Source organism: Paroedura picta, chromosome 4 (assembly GCF_049243985.1).
Source record: "Paroedura picta isolate Pp20150507F chromosome 4, Ppicta_v3.0, whole genome shotgun sequence".
NCBI classification, from domain to species: Eukaryota; Metazoa; Chordata; class Lepidosauria; order Squamata; family Gekkonidae; genus Paroedura; species Paroedura picta.
The window spans coordinates 80,726,717-80,749,445 of record NC_135372.1 but is presented as its reverse complement, the minus strand read 5'-3'; the positions used below and the strand labels follow the sequence as shown (position 1 = coordinate 80,749,445).

Here is a 22,729-nt window from a genome sequence, read left to right as displayed (position 1 = left end):
CTTATTCTTTTGATATAACATTGATTCCATCTGATATTTATTCTAGCAGTTTGCATCTAGACTTCAGAAGAGCAGCCACTACTCTAAGGCAGTTACACCTTTCTAAGCCCCCTGAAACCAGTGGGCCTAGAGTAACTCTGCTTATGATGCCAGTGCTAATTACACAATCTTTCCCAATATAATTTTATTCCATACCAGACAGCTAATTAATATTTTAGAAGCACATGTGCATAATGTTGGGTACAATTCTCTATGCTTCCCATTTTGAACTAAGTTTAAAAAGCAAACCACGTTGATAGGAATTTGGAAGCTCTCATGGGAAGTACCGATTGAAAACATGTGTTCACTCTTAAGAAACTAACGAGGTATTCCGGTTAAATTGTAAAAAGAACATGTGAACTCATTGACTCATCAAGAGTCCTTACACTACTAGCACAGATAAAGCTGAGCCTAGGGGGGTGACATTTTAGGATGTTACTAATCTTTCAACTGACCTTTGCTTCAAGAAGCGTTGGGGAAGATAGCATCTCACACATACTATACACATTGTAGTCAATTAAGTACTAGAAAAGAGTGGTGGCCAATAGTCTGTTTACAGTTTGCTTCCACTTAGGGATCAGTTTTCTGGAAGTGGAGTAATGACATTTAGATGATAAAGCTAGCAAAACTGGGAAATTATGAAAAACTATTTCACCTGATTTTAAATAACCACTTTGGGAACTTGCTTCAAAGGAATACAGTACAGACTGCCAACTGGACATATGTGGAATTTTATTAAAATTTTACTTCTGACCTATAGTATTGAGTTGCCAAAGCACAGAAAGAAATAGATTGTTATCCATGGAACACAGGCTGTACCGAGCAGTAAGATTTTTACAAGCAGCTCAATCCACAGCTGAGAAGCCAACTTCCAGGCATCTTTAACCATGGAAGATTCCTTATATTTTGAAAAATGGATTCCAAATATACATTCTGAAGCACTAACAGATGGCCATCATATGCAAATACTAAAACCTCAATGTACAATATCCATGATTTTTGGTAAGAAAAAAAAGCTGCAAACAAGTGTGCATACACCACAAACCTATGCCCACCATCTGATTTTTTGTTCATTAGTGGAAAAATACATGGACAGTAGAGCCTTCATTGATTTAGTAACTTTATTTGCATCTGAAGGCTGAGCTCTCCGCCCTGTCCTTTATTTGGAAAAAGTCACTGAAGTTGACAGAAATTGTAACGTCAGACAACCAAATTAATGTCAAAAAGCTATTTATATTGCTGAGTGAGCCAGGTTAACTTTTGCTGGCAAAGGCCCTGCTTCCTGTTCATCAGTTTTGCCTTTAACCACCACAAGAGCAGAAGTTGGATATTGGTGCAGCTTCTGTTCATTCATGTATTCCAAGTCTCCGTAGATACTCAGCTTCTAGAATAAATAAACATTATAGGATAGGGCATTTCAGACAAAATACAATAATTTAGCTCACCAACCAGAATTCTTCTCTTTGCACACAAAGCAAGTATTTAGGGAGTGAAAAAGCCCATTATTCTTAAGGGACTCAAAACATATTTACATTGTGCACCACCAGACAATATTTAATTAATTAATTAATTATTAGATTTCTATACCGCCACTCACCGTAGCCTCCCGGCGGTTTACACATACAATTCTAAAACAATAAACCCCAATAAAATCCCCATTAAAATAGCAATCACATACTAACCAACTATGCAATGGCGAGCATAATCTCTAATAATCCCTCTTTGTTCAGGGTGGAACACTGGATCTATTCTAATGTAATGAGAGCTGGGGCTGAGATGAATTTGGGAACCAGTTGGGAATTTGGGAATCAATAGTGTTAAAAAAATCCAACAAGCTAATCAAAGCATGCCTAGTCCTCGAACACTTAATGCTAATGCTTTTTCAAGGTTCATATATTGCTCCTCTAATGTGGATGTCCCAGGCTAGCACGATATCATCAGATTTTGGAAGCTAGTAGTAGTTTAATTTATATGAGTAGTTTATTAATTTGCTCAGAGACTAGCAAAGAGTATACAATTGATCGCCAAGTGAAAAAGCAAGTCTTGATAACATAAAATAGTACAGCAAACTAATAAAATTAGCTAATTTGTTTAGACAGAATTTTTTACCCTTAGAGACAAAAAAGCAATATTTGCTACATTGTTTGAGCCCATCTTAATTCTGTCACCCAGTAAAAATCCCAATTTTGGAAGCTAAGTAAGGCTGGCCCTGGATACATGGACAGTCCGTGGACAGAAGGCCACCAAGGAGGCCCAGGGTTGTGATGCAGAGGCAAGCAAGAGCAAACCACTTGAATGACTCTTGCCTTCAAGACCCTACATGGTCACCATGAGACAACAGCACTTTCCACCATTAGGGTACCAGAACCCTTGGTCTAAATTGTGGTAATTTTTGCATTACACAATCAGAATAGAAAGCTAGGTGCCTCCTACTTTTGATATACTGTATTATGTGTAGTGGTAAGGAGCAGTGGCTTCTAATCTGGCAAGCCGGTGTGATTCCTTGCTCCTCCAAATGCAGCCAGCTGGGTGACCTTGGGCTCATCACAGCACTGATAAAGCTGTTCTGACCAAGCAGCAATATTAGGGCTCTCTCAGCCTTACCTACCTCACAGGGTATCTGTTAGGGGGAAAGGGAAGGAAATGGTAAGCCACTTTGAGATTCCTTCGGGCTGTGAAAAGTAGGGTATAAAAAACTATAATTCTATTTTATCCTTGTTTCTTGGAATGACTGAACCATAGCTTTATGATGAATGCTGAATGTTTAAATATTGTACTGATAAAACAATACCTAACATATTTAAAGAACCCCTTACCAAGCAGGAGTGAGTGTACCAAGTGCCTTTCTTGTTTCTGGAGTTAGAATTCACCCCCATGATATCCTAGTTACTTTTTAATTTCTGGCATAATAACCCCTAAGACTGCCACATTACTAAGACCTCATCTCAAATTTGACCTCAGAAATCATATCAGCTGATGAGACCATTAATGGTTACTCAAGAACTCTACTAAAGAACAAGTGATACTGCCCTAATCAATCACTAATTATGTCTATTCACAATACTGAACAGCAGCTAACAAGAGAATTGTTAGATGAATCTCACTGTTAAGAAGTACCCTTGCCCCCCCCGAAAATCTTAGTTTCCAGAAATTATTAATAAGCATAATGCAGCAAGATGCTGGAAGTTGAAAGTTAAAGTTACCTCAGATGGAACATATTGCTCCACAGCAGTAGTAACAGTCGCACAGCAAATCCAGAGCAATACCAGTATAGAAAGGACAAGTGTAGTAGTTAAGATCCAACCAGAATTTCTGGAACGTAAGAAAGAAGGATACTCAAGGTCAAATTTAAGGTATATTTGTTTTCTTTCATCCCAATGTCTGAAGCTGATCCACCCACACAGTTCACCTTGAGAAATCTCAGATATCACCCAGTCAGCAAGCTTCTAAAAGCTAATAAAACTACTGTATTTGACAGCTCAGGACCCAGCTATTTATTGTCCCTCTTTTACGTAAAATGAATCATTCAATATTTCACTGTGAATACATTTAGATAGCACCAAAACAGTAATGAATTAACAATGAGAACAAAATACATTAGGTCTATTTGGCTTTAGAGCGTTTTTCATACTCAAACCAATGAACAACAGTTTCAACTAAACAGCAGTTTTACTCATCGTCGTGGTGGCCGGGTGGCGCCACGGCTGCTGGGGAAGGGCCAGGGAGAGCAGGAGCGGTGGCTACAGTCACCGGCTCCAGGGCCATCTGAATCCGGAAGCACCCAGCTTTGCTGTGCGTGTCTGGATTGGCCCACTCACTTAGCTCCTGGAGGCGGGCGCTCTAGGGGCCAGCCCAATCCGGAAGCACTCAGCTTTGCTGGGTGCATCCAGATTTGCCTGCAGGGCCGGACACCACCCGGACAGGGTGGCTTTCCAGGCCCGGACTGCCCACATGGCTCTTTTAGAAATATAAGTGCCACTAATGGTTAAGATATCACCTTTCTCTAATGGCTCAAGGTGGTTTACATCACAAAAAGCACAAGGATTTAAAACATCATATAAATAAAGATTTAAAGAAAAAATATTTTATTTTTTAAATTTAATCAATTTAAAAATAATTTAGAATCCACTTCTTCCAAAATTAACTTGGGGGATGAGGGGCTACTCAGTTCTTACAACATTCAGTTTGTTAGCTGGATTTTAGGCAAGGAGGCCAAGTTCATCTTCAAGTGTGGGAGTGTTAAAACAATATGCATAGAGCACGACCGTGAGCTATTCTTGAAGGAAATTAAATGCAACACAATCAAGAACTTAACTTTTTCTCTACACAACTGCTATTAAACTCAGGTTAGGACAGCCTCACAGTGGACACTGACTGAATTACACCTGGTGAAGTATTGGGGCAGAATCTCCCCCATTGAAATCATTACTCTGCATGCTCAAGATACATACATTGAAATACACTTGAAGAAGCTGTCACTTTCATCCTCTTCAAAAAATTCTGAATGTATCTGCGGCCCTCTTGGTTGTAGATCTGCTGAAAAGTTAAAGTACATTTTCACTGTACTCAAAGCCAGAGATATCCATATAAAATCTTAAGCCTGCTGGCCAACATCGAGTGGGGTCATTAATGTCTAGCCAGCTATCTTTCTTCCAGTAGTTCCTTCTGGGGACCTCCACAAACTGACAATTCCAAGTTTAAGTAGCAACTTGTGGTTCAGTGGGAGACACATCTGGAGGAATGCAGCAGCATAACCACTGCTTTTAAAAAATATTTCTAAGGACACACAGTGCCTTGCTGGGTTGGGCTACAAGGACAGCCATGCACATCAGTGGAAAGGGTTTTGGTATTACTAAAAAAATTAAGCTGATGTGATTTCCACAGTCAACTAACCAGCCTATCCAACAGTACTCTGGACAGACCCAGGTTAGCTGGAATCATTATAGTATATTTCCAGTCATAGGTACTTGCTGATGTGCAGTCACACACAAGAAACCCCCAGTTTCTGGCAAAACAATTTTCCAAAGCATACGAAGACTGATTTTCTACTAATAAATTATGATTAACAGACAGAGGTGGCCTATGTGCACCCAGGGGACTGATTAGGGACCCAGAGGGACAGAAAGAGAGTTCCCAGTAGCAAGCCACAACTTTGTGTGATGTTGCTAGACCCAGCATCCTCCACCTAGGTCACTCTGCTTGCTTTCCCTTGCCCCACTCTGCCTACGTGGAGGGAGGAAGAGCAGCTCCACCACATCAGGCTCTGCACTCTCTGGCTTTGTTGTGGGCTCTGCAGTTTGGCCAAACTGCCTTCCCCTACCAAGAAGAGAGAAGTTCACCAGCTCTGCCACAAACTCCCTTTCACACTGGCTCAGGGAGTGCCTGGACTGACCCAATAAGTAGGATTTGATTTCAGAGCGTTCCCTCAAATAACTTACAAGATATTTTGCTATGAGTTGATTCTTTTAGATCCATAGTTTCCTGATGAGGTCTCTGAACATACTGGACTTCTGGCTTTGACTGAAATGACAACAAGTGCATATATACTCCTAAAATATACCAAAAATAAATCAACAAGCAATAACAAGAGATACATGCAGTGTATCAAACAATTTAAACTTTATCTGAACTAAAAAAATCTAGTAATCTTAACAGAAAATAACCATATTATAGTAGACTAGTAATAAAGCCCATTTCTAAAAATGGGCATGTGGAGGGCGGTGGAGAAGGCTGTGTGGGTGAGCTCAGCATTCTCGGTGTCAGCGTCAGGAGAGCAGGGGCGGGGAGGGCCAGCAGGGGAGTGGCGTGTACGCGGCGCTGCGGCGAGGGCCTCGTCGGGTGAGTGGGGGCTCGTGCAGGCTTCCCTGGGTTGGGGGTGGGAGGCTTGAGGTGGCATCAGCGGCCCCTTCAGGTAGGCGGCGTCCCCGACGAAGCTTTCGCATGGCGAAGGCTTCCCGGCACTGGCGGGTCGCGGCGGGAGGGTCCTGGTGGCCTGCGCAGGCATTGAGGGTGCCTTGCGGCCATGAGAGAAGCAGGGCTGCGCTGTCCTCAACGCCACGGCCCTGCCACTGTATTGCGGGCCCCCTTTCCCCCTCCAAGGCGGCAGCGTGGGGGGTGGGAAAGGAGCAGGGCCGCTGCGTCTTTGATACGGCGTCCCTGCTCCTTTCCCTAGGCGAGGAGAAAGCGGTCGGAGGACTTACCGTGTCGGAAGGCTTCTTCTTCTGTGCGGCGAGTCCCTGGCCGGCCCAAGCAGCCAATGGGCCACTTGGCCCTGGAGTGACACTCGGAGGGCCCAATCAGGAGTCGCTTTACGGCTCCTGATTGGGCCCTCGAGTTTTTATCACAGACAGGGCCCGCCCTTTCTCCTCCCCTTTAGCCCATACTGCTTTATTATTATCGCTCCACAGGAGCGGTTACAGATAATTTTTTTGGTTTATAACTAAAAACACCAATACATCCAGGTCCCGTGCTGCAGAACAAACTAAGAAATACCTGGAATATCACTATTTTGCCATCATCAGCTTGAAGGTAGAAAGTCCATGAAGAAGTAATGAAGCTGTGGGCCGTTTCCATCATATCACTCCAGAATGATCTTACAAGGGTTAGGGGGAATAGAAGATGGATTCTTGGCATCAGGGACATGAGCTGCAAATAAGCAGTTTGTTAGCTTTTAACCTATTTTACATGTTAATGAAGCAACAAAATCAAACAAATTAATCTTAAACCAGCTCTTCTCCCTACCATTTGCATTTAATACAGCTGAAGAATGGAAGTGAAAACTCTGAAACAGTATTCACTAATTTTTTTTAAAAAGTTAAAAAAAAACTTACTTGCTCTTGCCTCAGTTCAGCATATGGCAACTGATTCTGACATCCCAGATGGCAAGCATATTGTTCATCAGACTGGGAATATGCCTCAGTGCATGCTGCAAATAAAGATGCATACTCTCAGTATTAAAGGCCACACCTAGGTCGCAAACTGAAGCATGCTTGGATGTAAGAAAAGCTAACATTCAAAGCTGCTGCAGCTGGATCCCACTTTCTGATACTCATCACCCACCTAAAGGAATATGCCAGATGTGAGATGGGTGTGCCAAAACTAAAGGGAGAGTTCTATTTCTGAATTTAAGAATGATGCAAAAATAAACAAGAGGTACTGAACAAAATGCTTTCTGCTTCACTTTTTATAGGACCTTGGACTATACGTACCTGTTTCAGTTTTAGCATTACTCATAGACTAATATTTTAGCAGTTCCAAAATTTTAAACCAAAGAATACTAGCATAAAGCCAAAATAGGGAGGGGGGGAGGAAGAAAGAAGAAAACATGGCAGGAGACAAAGAAAATCTTGCAGAAACCTGAGAAAAACTGGGGGGGGGATTTGGAAAGATCTGTGCCCCTCAGGATTAAAAAAAATTCAATACAAGAACTATAAAGTTTTGGGGATACTGAAAAAAATTCAATAATTTGTTTTTCCTTTTGAAATGAGCGAAATGTTTGGAAGGCAAGTTCTACTCACACAATGTGAACAGTTGAAAAAAACAGAGAATCTGACCCCCCATTTTTTTCAATGAGAAAATTAGGAAATATTTGGAAGCACTAAAAAACTTGCTGAAAGTGTTCTCATTGGACTTCTATTTCTTCCTAATTGTAAAAGTTAAGAAATATATGCTTACAACATTGGATGCAGCAGTTTTCAGCTGTCTTTTTAGATTGACTTAAAAAAATTAGAATAAATCCTACTCCTTTATGCTGGACCATGCTGTGCTATGTTCCCTATGTTCCCTAACGATTAACCATAAAGCTACATCGTTGATCAAATTTATATCTACTTCTCAAAAAAGATGCTGAATGTCTTACCAGAATCACATTCCAGTTTGGTTTGATTCAAATCAACACCATCATCTACAAACTGGCAAATGGAGAAAAGTCTGCAGCCTCGCTGACATGCATAAAGCTCTTCCTCCTAGTAATTAAATACCAATAAGTCAAATTCATTTTTTCACAATCCCAGAATTTTCAAAAAAATTAATATACCAAAGAAGTTCACACTGCTCTATTAAGAAACAGGTTTTTAATCGAGAAGACCACTTACAGTTTATCAGGTTTGATTTTACCAGACTTTACCCTTTTTACTAGACCACACATAACCCTCCATATCGCTGTTTTACATGTGGGTCTCCTAATCAAAGTACAGCTTTTTCAAGGGTCAAAAGGGCTGCCGGGGAAGGCCAAAATAGGGATAGAACTGCTTCTGTTAGTAGCAGGCAGGTGAAATCAAATTCTTGAGTCTGTATGGCTTCATAGCAGTAAAAATACAAATTGGATTTGAAGCCAGCGTAATATTTGAAAAATCTGGAAACAATTACAGTAGAATATATTTTATACTAACTTTGGTACAAGTGGTGTAGGTGTAAAAGATTTAAGCAGCAAGGAGGAAAAAGCATAGTTTCCTTGTACTGAATAATGTATAAAACAATGTATAGCTCGGACAAGATCTGACAAATCTAGGTCTGTTGAGCTGATATGCATTTGTTTGAGATCTGTTGGTCTGCTTAATAGATCAGATCATTAGAAGCAGCCATAGGAGGAATGGTCAAATAAAGACAGTACATAGGAAATTCTGCATAAGCAATGATGCATAAAGAACAGTTTTCTACTGAAACCCCAACCGTAAAGGAAGAAAAATTCTTGAGTTTGGAAATAATTTGATTTAAAAAACTGCTCTCAAACATTTTGGGAAAGTATTGCTAGATGCATGTTTCTTCTCTAACAACACTGTAGTAATGAAGGCTTCATTAACTAGTGGTACAGTCAAGAAATCATCAGTGCCTAAGGATACAAATACACAACAGGTTAACTATAACAAATATAAAGAGAGGAATTTTAAAACAGGCCCTTACAGTACTTTAAGAGAAGAGCCTGAACTGGTGCACAAATTGCTTGGTGCAACCACCATAAAGCACTTGAGAATACAGCTATTGGAGAAGCAGTCAGCACCTGGTGAGGTCACACAAACTATACAAATACCGCAAGAAGTGATGGATTTAGGGGTGCAAGTTCTCTAGCTCCCAGTGTGTAATGGGATAGGAGAAGTTAGGAGCCAAGGTTTTCCCTTCATTAGGTGTGCCCCTACTCTGCAGCAGACAGTTAACTGCTGGTTGCTGAGTTCTACCACAACATACTATGTCATTTGCACCAGGAGATGCATGGTGGCAACATCAGCTATTATATTAAATCTAGCTTCTCTGTTCACACGTCTTTGTTATATCGCTCCAAAAGTCAACAGACCATGCAGCCCATTAGAAAACATAATCACTCGCTAGCCGCACCCAGGATCTTTGAAGCCAGCTGCTGGCAGCCGCATCTACTAGGAGGTGGGGGCGAGGAAGAGCCTTTGGAGAGAGTGCGGAAAGAGTTCCCCTGGAGCGGGCTGAAGAGCACCGAGAGCAGCCTCGGGGTCCTCCCCCCTTACCTTGGGGTAAGTATGCAGCGGGTAGGTGCTCTGGCAGGTCCGCTGGCACGGAGCAGTACTTCCCAGCGCCGGCTCAAATCCCTCGGAAAGCGAAGCAGGAACGGGCTCGTCCGCAGCCCAAGCCCCCTCGCAGCCGACCGAGAGCAAAAAGAAAAAAGAACTTAGCCTCAGGCGGCCGTGCCAAGTCACCGCCATCTTGTCGCCCATCTAACCAGGCGCTCGCAACAGCCGTTTGTTGTTGTGCAGCTTTCTTCTCCCACTTCCTGTTTCCGGGTTCTGACGTCACGAGAGTTCGGGCCGCGTGCGTTGCGAGGCCTGACGGGGAATGTAGTTTTTCTCCGCAGGAGGAAGGGCGCTGTAGTCGCGGAAATGAGCGTGGGGAGACGGTGCGATTCTCGAGGTAAGCGGCTTTACCCTTAAGGGGACTGCTAAATCCGCCTTCCCTTCCCCACGTGCAGCAAGAAGTTCTCTTCTGCCCGTCCTTTGTAAGCAACAGCCTCGGCCCTAAATGCATCCTTTTCTTCGCGCGCAGGAGCCGCGCTGTCTGCGAGATACGCTCTCTAGTTCTGGGCAGGGCATGTGTGTCGTTTACCAAGCGGTTCGGCATTCAGTAATACTAGGAAAGGCTATGCCTGTGGAACTTTTCTCACAGTGCTTAAAGGCACGGGACTCTGAAGCCCCGGCAGGAAAAGAAGGTGGCAACCTTAACCTCCGCCTCTTCTTTAATTCTTGAAAAATCTCCGTCAGGGCCTCCTCGGGTGGACTTTGTGTACCTGGCAGCCATACCCCTGTGTAATGGACATCCTTCCTTTCCTCTGAAACAAAGTTTTGTTTTTTGGGTCTCATATGATGCCTGTTTTGAATATCAGGGTTCGACCATATTACATACTGAATATTATTAAACGTATTCTGCAGCAGTAAAGAGGCAGTTGCTTCTTACCCTGAGTGGTAGTAGCAGCGGGACTTCAGAAATCTGTACTTGGGGAGAATTCCCAGATCATATAGAAACCCTTGTTAGGCCTAAAATCTTCATGCAAATGCACAAAATTCAAAATAACAAGAATTCCAATAAAGCTGGATGAAGCAAAGATCAAAGTTTATTTTGCGCAAAATAGGGAGATCAAAACAGCACAGCAAAGATGGCTGAAACTCTGCATTCCTGTACTTTTACAGTATCCATCATTGATTGATACACACAGAGATGCTATTTGGGATGGTATTGTGTTGGTCAGATATCAGATCTATTGTTTGGATTCTGCTCTGATAGGTCAATAGAACTCTCAGGTGTTAGGGGTGACATAACATCATTTATCAAGGTCGACTCAGCATTCCATCCTTCCGAGGTCGGTAAAATGAGTACCCAGCTTGCTGGGGGGTAAACGGTAATGACTGGGGAAGACACAGGCAAACCACCCCATATTGAGTCTGCCAAGAAAACGCTAGAGGGCGTCACCCCAAGGGTCAGACATGACTCGGTGCTTGCACAGGGGATACCTTTACCTTTAACATCATTTACATAGGAATTTCTCTTGGATGGGCACATCTTTTTCTTCTAGATTGTAACAATTAGAATATTAAAAAACAGTGATTAGTCACTCTAGAAACTAATGGGCTTCTTTGTATTAGTGCTACTGGATTCCATGAGGCAGGTAGTATCCATGCTGCCTCTGCTTGTCCACAATAGCATTTCCTGACCTGGGTGAACATGGGTAACTTTGGTCAGCCTAGGCCAGAATACATGCTATACAACAATTAGTACTCTTACAAGCTATGGATCCAAACGGGAATAATCCCACAATTTCTACAAGGCTAGCTTTTTTGAAGCATCTTCTCTCATACCTAGAATAATAGAGTTGGAAGGGGCCATACAGGCCATCTAGTCCAACCTCCTGCTCAACGCAGGATCAGCCCAAAGCATCCTAAAGCATCTGAGAAAAGTGTGTATCCAGCCTTTGCTTGAAGACTGCCAGTGAGGGGGAGCTCACCACATCCTTAGGTAGACCTACCATCCTGGTAGTTTTCAGGATATTAACTACAGGCTCACTCGTGCTTTTTGTGTGTTGAGCTACTCATGGTCTGGAACTCAATTTTCTTGTATGTCTAATTTATGTATTTTTTAACTTAGCTGACAAAAAGGATAAATGATCATCATTTAAAAAACTTGTTTAAATTGTTTAAAATAGCCTATAGCAATTTTAATACTGTATTTTTCCAGGGCCAAACCAGTACTATTATCCTCATTACCCAAACATAGAGCACTAAAGCCATCTACAGTCACCGTTCCTGTCTTTTGTTTGTCAATCCTCAAGGTACTTTGCTAGATGTAATCCCAGAATCCAGACCAATCCCTGAAGAATAGGATTGCAAATCACTCTCCTTTCACACGGAATTTTTGTATTATAAATGGCTTCTCCCTGTTTAAGGTTTGCATCATGGATAAGTTTGTTGTACGAAAACCCAGAACTCAAGAATGTCCTAAGAAGAAAGATCCCAGCGAAAAGATTTACAAGCAAGCCACTTTAGAGTCCCTGAAGGTAGGGAACTGGATATGCTACCACTGACAGCAACATCATTATTAAGGGACCAATGTGATGTTTTACATAATCCTTTCATTTCAGATAATCTGACAGCAAGTTTAGTACTATACATTAGCAATCCCCAACCTGTGGGCCACGGACCACATGTGGTCCTTCAACTACTTGGAGGTGGGCCCCGAAGGATGCCTCCCCCCCCCCCGGCCCTTTACAACACACTTCGGATGTCATTGTCTCCCATCACTCCCAGATGGGACTATCTCGTTGCAGAGAAACAAGCTTAGGGTTCCCATTGATTTGTCATTGTCATGAGTTAAAATTTCCATGAAAATAAAATGTTCCTTATGTTCATTGTTGTGGCGTGTCTGAATCTTATTTTGAAGGGATGTTTAAACATTACCATAGCGATCAGAGAGCGTTAGGGCAGTGGTTGAGAGTAGAGGAGTAAACTACCCGCCCCCCCACCGGGCCTCAGTAAAAGGCGTTGAGTGGTCCCCGGCGTTGAGTGGTCCCCGGTGATAAAAAGGTTGGGGACCACTGCTATACATAGTGATGCAGGAATTATTTGATGAAGTGTTTAGACAGAATCCAGTATGGCAAACAATGCTCAGATTAAAAAAAAAAAAAACAACCTTAAAGGGTATTCCTTTCAAAGTAATAAGAACAAAACCTATAATTAAAAATGGTACACAGTATATAATTATATTTTTCTAGGGTGGTAGGATCTGTATCTTGTACATTGTAAGTACCATTTATGGTATTTATGCACATGCTAGTAATTAAGCCCGCTGTAGTTTAAATACAGCGGGCGCTAGCGTGGCAATAGAGTGTGGGGGGGTGGCTGTGTGGCCTGGGGGTGGGCGGGCGCAGACCGTAGGCCGTGGATGGGCCGGGGCGAGAGCCTCCCGCATCGGCTGGCGGCTCCTGTAGGTGTCTTGCCTGGGTGGGCCCTACCTGAGGCGTCCAAGGCTGTGGAGCGTGCTCAGCACATAGGCGAAGGGGTGGATGTTGTCGCAGTGGCAGCTCTGGTGTTGCGGCTGTGGCTTGTCCCGGCGCCAGCCGCTTGCGGTAGAGGCGGTGGCTGCCCCGTCGCCGCGGCCAGTGCCATTGGGGGTGGGCCTGCCGTTGCAGGCACGGCGGGCAGCAGCACCTAGAGGCTTCACGGGGCGGCGGCGAGGTCCTATCTGTGGCCGAAGGCGGGCGCGGCGCTGGCGCGGCTGTTGGAGGGGCCAGTGCCGCGGGGGAAGGTGGCGCCGGGTCGGGCGCTGTCGCGGCGGTGGCAGGAGGCTGAGGCGCGGCTGCAGGCGGTAGGGAGGCACGTGGGGCGTTGGCGAGGTGGGCCGGTCGTGTCTTGGGGCGGCGGCAGCTCCTCGTCTGCGGGCGGGCAGGCAGCAAGTTTCGTGTGTGGGTGGGGAGGCGGCCAGAAAATGGCGTCGGTCGGCCGGATGCAGGCGAGTTTGCGCCTCCCGACTAGTCAGTCCGGCGGAAAGGGACGAATTGCGAGCCGTGCTGTGTGGGGCTCGCAATTGGTCCCTTGCCGCCGGACTGACAATCGGCGGGGGCCAATTGGCAGACGCTTTGTGTCTGCCGATTGGGCCCTCCGATTATCAGTCATGAGGAAGGGGCCTATCGGCACCCTTCCTCATCACAGACAGGGCACTCCTTAGGTGCCCTTAACTGATTATTTAATCTGCTCCGCAGGAGCGGTTTAAAGATGTCAGAGAGGCCTTGCATACTGAAAGAGAATCCAACTTCTTAATTTTTCAGAGTAACATGTTCCATTGACAGGAAAACACTAATCAATCTTTGGGAAGACTACTAGCTGTTTCCACATTGGTTATTTGCCCCAGATTTAATGCCGTTGAAAAGTGGGTATTTTTCATTATCGTGGCACTTCTAAGTACCATCTGGGTTTTCCTCCACTTTTCTGCAGTCTTTTCCAAACATGCTTTGCTGTTAAGTTTTAAGAAACATCACAGCAAAGCCAGGATCACTCCTGTGCACACAGCAGCCATTTTATCTGACTCAGTCCCACCTCCCTGCCATCAGGATTTTTGTGTGTGCATTTTTAAGGAATAATTGACATTTGGCAAATCAATATATTAGTATATTGGTATGTTTATTAGCTTTAAAAAACTGCTTGGAAACATCCATACCACATAGCGCGTGCAGGGGACTGGGGCAGAAAAATTGCAGGAAAAGCTGTCATCTGGAAGCCCTATTGCCTCTCTGCTGCATTGACAGCTGCGGAACACCAGGGCTTCCATAGGGAAATGCTGCCATTTGGCCTTACTGTATGAACAGCAGCCCATGATGCATATATACTGTAGCTGGAAGATGAGACATCATGCAAGGTTAAAAAGCAAGCAGAGTGAGAGGACAAAAGGCAATATGGAAGGCATCAGTAGAAATTTGGTAGGAATATTACGGGTAGGATGAGTGTAAAGGTGATAAACTGGGCGGGACTGGAACATGAGAACAGGCTAAGGGTGACTAAAGAAAAACAGTAAAGCTAGTTCACACATAGGAGAGAAGAGATGATGGAAATAGAACTGTGGGAACAGGGAGCACAAGCACAGCCACTTAAAAAGAAGAAAGAATAGAGGTACAAAATGCTGGATGCCTGAGTTACCCTGGTCCTCGAGAAGCTCAGCAAGTTTTTGCTGGGAGAGAGTAGCGGCATAACACAAGTATCTTGTGTGTGCATTTCTGAATAAGAGAATGAGGGTTCAGATAGAATCTGTGTGGTATCCCTTGGTGGCTCTTTTAACAACCCTGGATGACGTAGTTGAGTATGGGGATGGAAAATGCTGTCAAATCGCAGCTAATCTATGATGACCCATAGGGTTCTCAAGGCAAGAGACATTCAGTGGCGGTTTGCCATTGCCTGCCTCTTCATCATGACCCTGGTATTCCTTGGGGTTCTCTTACCCTGCTTGGCTTCCAATATCTGATGAGATCACACTAGCCTGGGCTATCCAGGTCAGGGTATGGTTGAGGATAGATACATAGTTAAGCTGGACCTTGCCTTGAAGACAATTGCAGAGACCTTGAGAGTGGACAAGGAAGAGAATGGAGAAAAGAGTTAAAGTGGTGGATGAAAAAGGAGAGGCCACAGGAAGTCACTGGAATGGACAACAGTATACATGGCTGGTGTCAACAGTCAGCGAGGTGGGCCCAAGGCAACTGAGAACACTGGTCACTGGTCCAGGGAAGCTAGCCAGGCTGCTGTGTCCTTGGCCAAAGGGGAACGGCCAGCGTGGGGAAGAGGAGAGCCTAGACAGGAAGAGTTAGTACCGGGGGGGGGGGGGGGGTTGGTTATTGCCCAGGATCCAGAAAAACCTGGAGCCAGCCTGATATTTTAGTATGGTAATAAAGAAGAATTGGTTCTTATATGCTGTTTTTCTCTACCTGAAGTAGGCTCAAAGCGGCTTACAGTCATATTTCCTTTCCTCTCCCCACAATAGATGCCCTGTGAGGTGGGTAAGGCTGAGAGAGCCCTCATATCACTGCTCGGTCAGAACAGTTTTATCAGTGCCATGGCGAGCCCAAGGTCACCCAGCTGGATGCATGTGGGGGAGTGCAGAATCGAACCCGGCATGCCAGATTAGAAGTCCGCACTCCTAACCACTACACCAAACTGAAGAGACTAGCAGTAGAGAAAAGATGGAGATTATAATGCAGAGAGTCAGGAGGATACATACATCCTGGGGTTATAAGCAAATTGGAGGCTGAAACAGAGTGCGGATGATGAGAATCAATAATGGCTGCAGTTTGGAAACGCAACCGATGACACATGCTAAGTGTTCTTGAGAGCATTCTGGCCTGGGGTGGATAACGGCTGATGGACTGGGATACATTGCATAGCAAGGATCGTGGATGGGGAGTTACTGAAAAGTAAGAGCTCAATTTGGGAAGAGGGGTTGACAAGCACATGAGGTGTTCTCAAGCTTTTAAAAAAAATACCTGCTCAAGCACTTACTTCAGAATAGTAAGTAGAATGAAAGTGGCAGCCTAATGAGTTTATTTTGCTCTCTGGATTTCTGTGCCTTATTTTAACATGAGGGACTTGCTGTGAAGTGAGTATTCCTCTGTTTGGCTGATCAGGGTTTCTATTCTTGACTGGCTGTCATCGTCAATAATTAATGGGTCAATAACTGCTGTATTAGCTGGCACAAGGCAGAATACCTTTATTTGCAATGAGCATTCATATCTCCATCTCCTAACGATGATTTTCCTTTCTAGAGAGTTGTGGTCGTAGAAGATATAAAAAGATGGAAATCTATGCTGGAGCTTTCAGTTCAAACTAAAGATAATCTGATTGTGGCCTTAGAAGAACTAAGGAAAAAAATTCCCTCCAAAGAAGTTCTCCTTTCCACAAAAATAGGTAAATAATTTTTGGTTGTTTGTTTTTGTAAAGAAAATTTTGTTGGGAGCATATCTTGCTATTGAGAGAAATTACTGACATGCATCCTTAGAAACACCATTAAACCAAATTGTTTTTAAAAATATTGTAGCTTTTAACCTGACTGGCACAGGGAAAGACCTTTTTAATCTAACTACTAAAAACATTCTGTACCTTTCCCATTCTCTGCCCTTGTTCTGTCCTTTATTAGTTAGATTGGGGGGAAGGAGCATTTTCCCCATAGTGGCCAGTTTAAATTGCTGTATTTTTAAGAAGTGCCTAATGAAGACCTTTCTGAAAAACAGCTGTATTGAAGGCTGCAGATAAAACACCCTTAACCATCCTACACAATCAAGTGACCTAAATAATACTGAATAACATAGGAAAAAGCCAGTTGTCTTGTTTGCTCATGAAGTGAACACCGCACAAGCTTGGGCCTGAGTTGGGCAAATCCTCTGGGAATTAGTAACTGTTTCTCCTCATGGGAGGTACAGCAGGATGTGATGCAGACTCCAAGAATGATTTGGGTACCAAAGTCCAGAGCAGAAGCCTTGTTCTTTCAGTCTAGGAAGGCAAACTTTGCAGTGGCATCAGTGATCATGGATTGTTGTGTTGGCATGTTCTTTCTGTGCCTTGAGCTTTACCCAGCAAAGAGCTATCCACTGAGATCAAAGATAAAAGTGCTGTAGTTTTATTCCTTTCTTATTAACTGAGTATAGTTCTTGGCAATGATAGGTGTTCTTGGAGGAAGAATGATTTGTTCCGCTCCTGATCAGAGTAGGGCCCTGGAAAGCAATGTTTGTGCTGTTAATATTTCGGCATTGGCACTTCCTCAGTCTAACTTCCCAGGGTGACAACAAAAGTTATCTGTTGAAGGGAATGTTAACTCTCGGAAGCATATTGCCCCCAAATCTTGTTTGTCTTTAAGGTGCTCCTGGACTCTAATCTAGCAGTTCTGTTACTGACCAGCAAGGCTACCCTCTGGAACAAAAGTTACATCTAATTTGGAAACAGAGACTCCAAAGGGCTTTTGGTTTGAATCACACTGCATTGTATAAACAGATTTGTTTAGTTCTTCCTTTTATGCTGCATTTTTTCCCCAATGGGGACCCAGGCAGCTTACCTCACTTTTCCCTTTCCTTTTATCCTGATGACAACCACCATGTGAGGTAGGTTAGGATGAATGAGGGTCACTTGGGAAACTTTGTGCCAGAGTGGAGATCTGAAGCTAGGTCTCCGAGATCCTAATCACTGCAGCACACTGGCTCTCAACTTGAAGATGCCTTGACATGTTGACCTGGACCTCTGTTCCCAGGAAAATAACTAACAGGCCAATGCACATATAGCATTCAGGTGCATCTGTTGGCCTCTGGGGATGGTGGATATGAGTGCAGATGGCAAGATAGTGCCTTCCCTCAGTGTCTGGGCATCAGACATATACAGCCTCTCAATATGGAGGTTGCATGGCTAGACCTTCATTTCCCCTTTGTTGTGCTGAATGAGCACTTGGATCCACCAGAGGGTTTCTGTGGATGGCAGGCTTTCCACCTGTGGCATACAGCATTCAAGCCTCCTCTCTTTTGCTGTAGCTCAAAGTACCTCTGCATTTTGGACTGCAACAAGAGGTTTATTGAAACAAACCCTCCCAACAATTTCTTAAGGTACAGTCATGCAACAGAAGGAGGGAGATCATAGTCCATGGCTACCACATAAGGCAGCCTTTCTCAACTTTTTTTTTACTTTTTTAACTTTTGAAACATTCTTCAGGCATCAAGAAATCCCAGAAATGATGTGATCATGCAGAGTATGGTTGGGAAGCATAGCTGTGTACCTGCCCATCTAGGGCTCCTCCCCTTCCCACCCCTTCCAGGTCTTTCATTGGCCATTTGGGAAGTGGGGGAAAGTTTCACAAAGTCCTGGTTGAGAAAGTCTGACCTAAGGACTAGCAGTGATGATGACTCTGCTTAGAACAAGAGGGCATGGAAGCATTGCTGAGCGCCCAGAGCTCACCACGTTGGTCCTTTGGGTTGTCTGTATTAAATGTTATCAAATGTTATCAGAGGTGTACAGATAAGGCAGTTGGTGAGAGCAGTGGGTGGTCTTCTCTGATTATATGTCTGAATGTTGCCCTCCTTAGTATCTTTTTACATTACAGCTGCATCAAAATCTGTGTTTTACATCTTTAGTTACATGCAACGCAGAGGCCATTTCTTGTAAGTCACTTTGGGATTCCTTTGGGTAGTGAAAAGTACAGATCTTCTCTTAATCACATGGCTTTCCTCTCATTGTCATGCACTGATAAATACTAACTGTTGGTGTTTCTTTCACTTTCTGCAAGGTCATATAGTAAACAAAATGCGTAAGCATCCAGACCAGGATGTGGCCACTCTTGCAAAAGCCGTGTATACAGAGTGGCGAACATTCATCAAAGACCACTCAAATAAACCTTCAATAGAAGTGAGAAGCGACCCTAAAACAGAGAGCCTTCGAAAAAATGCACGGAAGCTACTTGCTGAAGCTTTACAGATGGAGGTAATGTTTTTGTTTGTGTAAGTTAGAAAATAACTTTATATCAATTTCCCCTTTCCCCTCCTCCCCAAAAGAAAACAGATTGAAAAATACAAATTGTTACTGTTGTGCAAAGATAGCTATAACATTTAAACTGTGTTCATAGTGGGTTCATAGTGGCAAAAGTGAGCCAGGTGAGACTAACTTACCTGACCTTCAAGTGAAATACTGGTTCACTTGAAGATCAGGTAAATTAGTCTCACCTGGCTCACTTTTGCTCACAGTTTGTATACCTCCCATATTTGGCCAAATTGTCTGTCTTTAAACATAAAAAGTTGGTTTATTTAAACAAAAAAACCAACAAATTTATTTAAGTTCCAAAACGAATCTCTGTACACAGTGGTGATGTCCCAAGCAGCATCCATAGCCAGCTTTTCTTCATCACAATTGAAGGGCAAGGAAAAGCAACAGGTTTGTTTGTCAACGTTCTTCCCACCAGAGAAGAGGTTGTTTGGAATGAAGGCTGTGAAGATGTTTGTTGAGCAGCTTCACTGTTCTAAAAACATTATGGATGCCTTGACTGGTCTTCACGGGATCCTGAAGTAGCCAGGAATGTGCTTATTTAGCCTATGTCTTAACTCTGAGAAGTTAGCAGGTTGTCAGTTCAAAATGATGAATGCATACTACATCAGCTGCAAATTGTTCTAGGATAAAAGCTGTAACAAAGCAAGACAAAGAAGTTCAGAATGAGAGATGTTGCGTCTATTTAGCAAGGTTCTGGTTTTCATTCAAGGGCTTTTCTAAATGTATTGAGGCAGGTTGTGTCATGAAATATAGCTAAATCATTTGAAGCATTTCCAGTATATGTACGCCGCCGTGAGACATTTGACAGCAGCGGTATATAAATATAAGCATAAATATCATCATCCAATAAATATTTAACAAAATTTAAAACTATATTAAAAATTTACTCCCACCCATTCGGGAAACCCTTCCAAGGTTGCCATGAAACCCTGGTTGAGAAAGCCTGCTGTAGAGTTTGACAAAGCTTCAAAGAGTGAGCAAGGGTAGTGACAGCCCCAAATGAAAGGGATTTCCTTCTGCTAAAATCTCAGATTTGGCTCCCAATAACATTAAACTAACTCAGAAGCATCCTCCTCCAAGGGGAACTCAAAGAGTGAATGGAACAGTAGCCATCTTACTCAGTTTTTCCTGCAAGAGCTGTTGCTACCAAGACCAAGTAGGATGAATAGGGAAAAATATCAGTAAAGGAAGAGGCAAAGTTATGTAACAGGGGTAGGGAAAGTTCAAAAGATGTTTAGTGATTTTTGGACCAAGTGATTCAAATCCACAATCCTGTAAACATGTGCCATTATAGAGTGCAAGAAGGATCGGTGACTTCACTAGGATAGCAGTGTTAGAGCATCCTGACTTCTCCCCAGCTACTGAATTCCTTGGCAATAATGGCAAACAAAAGAGAGAAATAAACACTTTTCTTGGTGGGCAGAAGTTGCCTTTTCATTTATTTCTATATAATTTATTTAGATGTCTCAGCTGTGCCAAATTACATGGCTTGGCACATATTGAAGCAATAACTTCATAATTAACATTTAGCAAATCCCTTTCCGTTTTCTTAATTACACCTCCTTCCACTTGCTCATGGAGTCTACATTTCCCTTTACAGCCCCGCCAGTCAATCCTGCCAAGTATTTAGAGCATCCAGGATTTGGTTTTGGAGTTGAGTTTGAACTGTTATCAAAAGTGTCTTGTATCAGAGAGTGTACTGGAGGCAGTGCTACATCGTTTGTAATTGCACTTGAACATGATACCCCAGGATGGCTGCCGATTAGTTTCCTGTTGGGCTGGCTAAAAGTGACTGACCACACTGCCTTGTTCCTTAATTGCTGAAGTGAAATTAAATTGCTCTTCCTGTTTTACTTGTGATGTGAAGTGGATTTCCTCGAATTTGAGCTGATTAAGAAACCAGCCTCCAATTTCAAACAGCTAGCCTCCTTATTAAACCTAAGGATCTTATTTCTTACTTTCTGTTTTCAGATTGGTCACCTGCTGGTGGAAAATATTGAGCGTGAAGCTTTTCATCTATCTTCCCGTCTCATTAATGGGCCCTACCGCAGAACTGTGCGAGCTCTTGTGTTTGCCTTAAAGAACAGGCCCGAAACCCGAGCACAAGTCCAAAATGGCATGTTGTCGCCTAGCACATTTGTCCAAAGCCATAAGAAGTAATTCAGGTGCCTGGCTCAGATTTGGCAGGGGGTTGGTCTGATTGCATCCGGTAAAGAAATACGGAGCCTCTTCTGTTTTTCAGAGTAATAAAATAATATTGATAGTTACAGATTCAAGTGGGTAGTCTTGGTGGTCTGAAGTAGCGCAACAAAATTTTAGTCCAATAGTCAAGAATGCCTTGAATAAATCTTTGTTGGTCTTAAAGGTGCTATTGGACTCAATTTTAGTTGTATTAATAGTGACAATCACTCAGTAGTGTTAGAGGAACAAGAATACGTCAGGAAGTTCATTGGACACCAAGTTTCATTTGATGGAAAAGGTGTTTTGCAATTCAGAGAGCAAACTGAAATGGAGAAGCCTTACTTCAGCTGGAAACAGACTTGGCCTTACTGATGCAGCTTCTTTTGCCAAATACCTACATAGTGTCAGAGCCCTGTTGTTTCTGCCATTATTTAGTAATGTTTCTGTAGCTAAGTATGTAGAGTGTCAAGGGTTGGGCAGCCAGCGCTGCAGTGTGTGGGCGGGAGGGGAGGCATGGGTGTCGGCATGCCTGCGCCTCCCTTCCCCCCCTGTGCCGCAGCACTGGCTGCTTCGGGTGCGAACAGCCGCTTCGGATGCCAAAACGCCCAACCTAGTGTCAACCCTGTAAGGGTTGAAATCAGCCTGTCTTCTTTGCCATGTTTTAGTGCCTTTTGTATTCTTTAGTGCCCAGATGCTTCTTCCTGCATTCTACCCCTCCGCGACTCATCTCCTTCCTTTCCCCTCCCCTTTTGCCCTTTGGGGCCTTGATTCCCCTTATCTGTGTGTTTTGACTGTTTGATGTTCTCCCACTTTCTCTGGATTCCCACAGGAGGGGGAGGAGACAGGGTCGAGGTTATATGTTGAGACCTGTATCTTTTGCCTCACGTTTTGATAATGTTTTGATGAGAGTGCTTTTTTACTCAATAAATGAAATATTCAAACAAGAGTTTGCTTTTCTGGGTAATTGAAGATCTTCACACAAAGGCTTCATCTCAGGAATCAGTAGGATGCTTAGGGAAACTCCAGATATGAGTTGTGAAAGGTCTACAGTTGGGCTTCTAGGGTGAAGATATCTCTCTCCACACATACTTACCATTTAGAAAAGTACCATCTAGGGAGTCTGTGCAAAGTGTGGCACTCTCGAATGCCTGCAAGACAGATTGTGAGTAAAAAAGTCACATTTGCTGCAACTATCAGGCAGTAGCTTTGACAGCTTCTTGTACGGTCATATTTTAATTTGCCCTCCAATCTTATAATCTTGTGTTTTTTAAGCAAGGTGACTTTGTTTCCCTCCTAGTGATACAAAAAAGAACTATAATGGAATTTCGAGCTGTAGTGTACTTGAAGTAAATAGCCTTAAAATTGGTCTTGTCAATAAAATCAAAGAATATTAAACTGAGGGCAATTATGTACAGTCATAGAATCATATAGTTGGAAGGGACTTCCACTTTGAGATTCCTTCAGGTAGAGAAGAGTGGCATATAAGAACCAACTCTTCTAATAGG

At 43.3% G+C, this 22,729-nt stretch overlaps 2 protein-coding genes across 3 annotated transcripts; one reads left to right on the top strand and one right to left on the bottom strand.

Annotated features, from left to right (window-relative positions):
- Positions 1-1,146: 1,146 nt before the first annotated feature.
- TMEM59 (transmembrane protein 59) lies at positions 1,147-9,782 on the bottom strand. 2 transcript variants are annotated; one of them, XM_077333667.1, is made up of 8 exons: positions 9,513-9,782; positions 7,898-8,003; positions 6,870-6,964; positions 6,532-6,684; positions 5,478-5,559; positions 4,491-4,575; positions 3,243-3,351; positions 1,147-1,423 (listed from the first exon to the last, which is right to left on the bottom strand). In XM_077333667.1, the coding sequence occupies exons 1-8, from the start codon at positions 9,717-9,719 to the stop codon at positions 1,271-1,273; spliced, it is 990 nt and encodes a 329-aa protein (XP_077189782.1). In that variant the 5' UTR covers positions 9,720-9,782; the 3' UTR covers positions 1,147-1,270. The 2 variants fall into 2 exon arrangements, with proteins under 2 accessions (XP_077189782.1, XP_077189783.1); XM_077333668.1 differs by having other exon boundaries at positions 4,491-4,572.
- On the top strand, positions 9,782-22,170 carry TCEANC2 (transcription elongation factor A N-terminal and central domain containing 2). The gene is made up of 5 exons (XM_077333681.1): positions 9,782-9,912; positions 11,936-12,046; positions 16,292-16,433; positions 18,790-18,983; positions 21,015-22,170. The coding sequence occupies exons 2-5, from the start codon at positions 11,945-11,947 to the stop codon at positions 21,201-21,203; spliced, it is 627 nt and encodes a 208-aa protein (XP_077189796.1). The 5' UTR covers positions 9,782-9,912; positions 11,936-11,944; the 3' UTR covers positions 21,204-22,170.
- Positions 22,171-22,729: the final 559 nt, after the last annotated feature.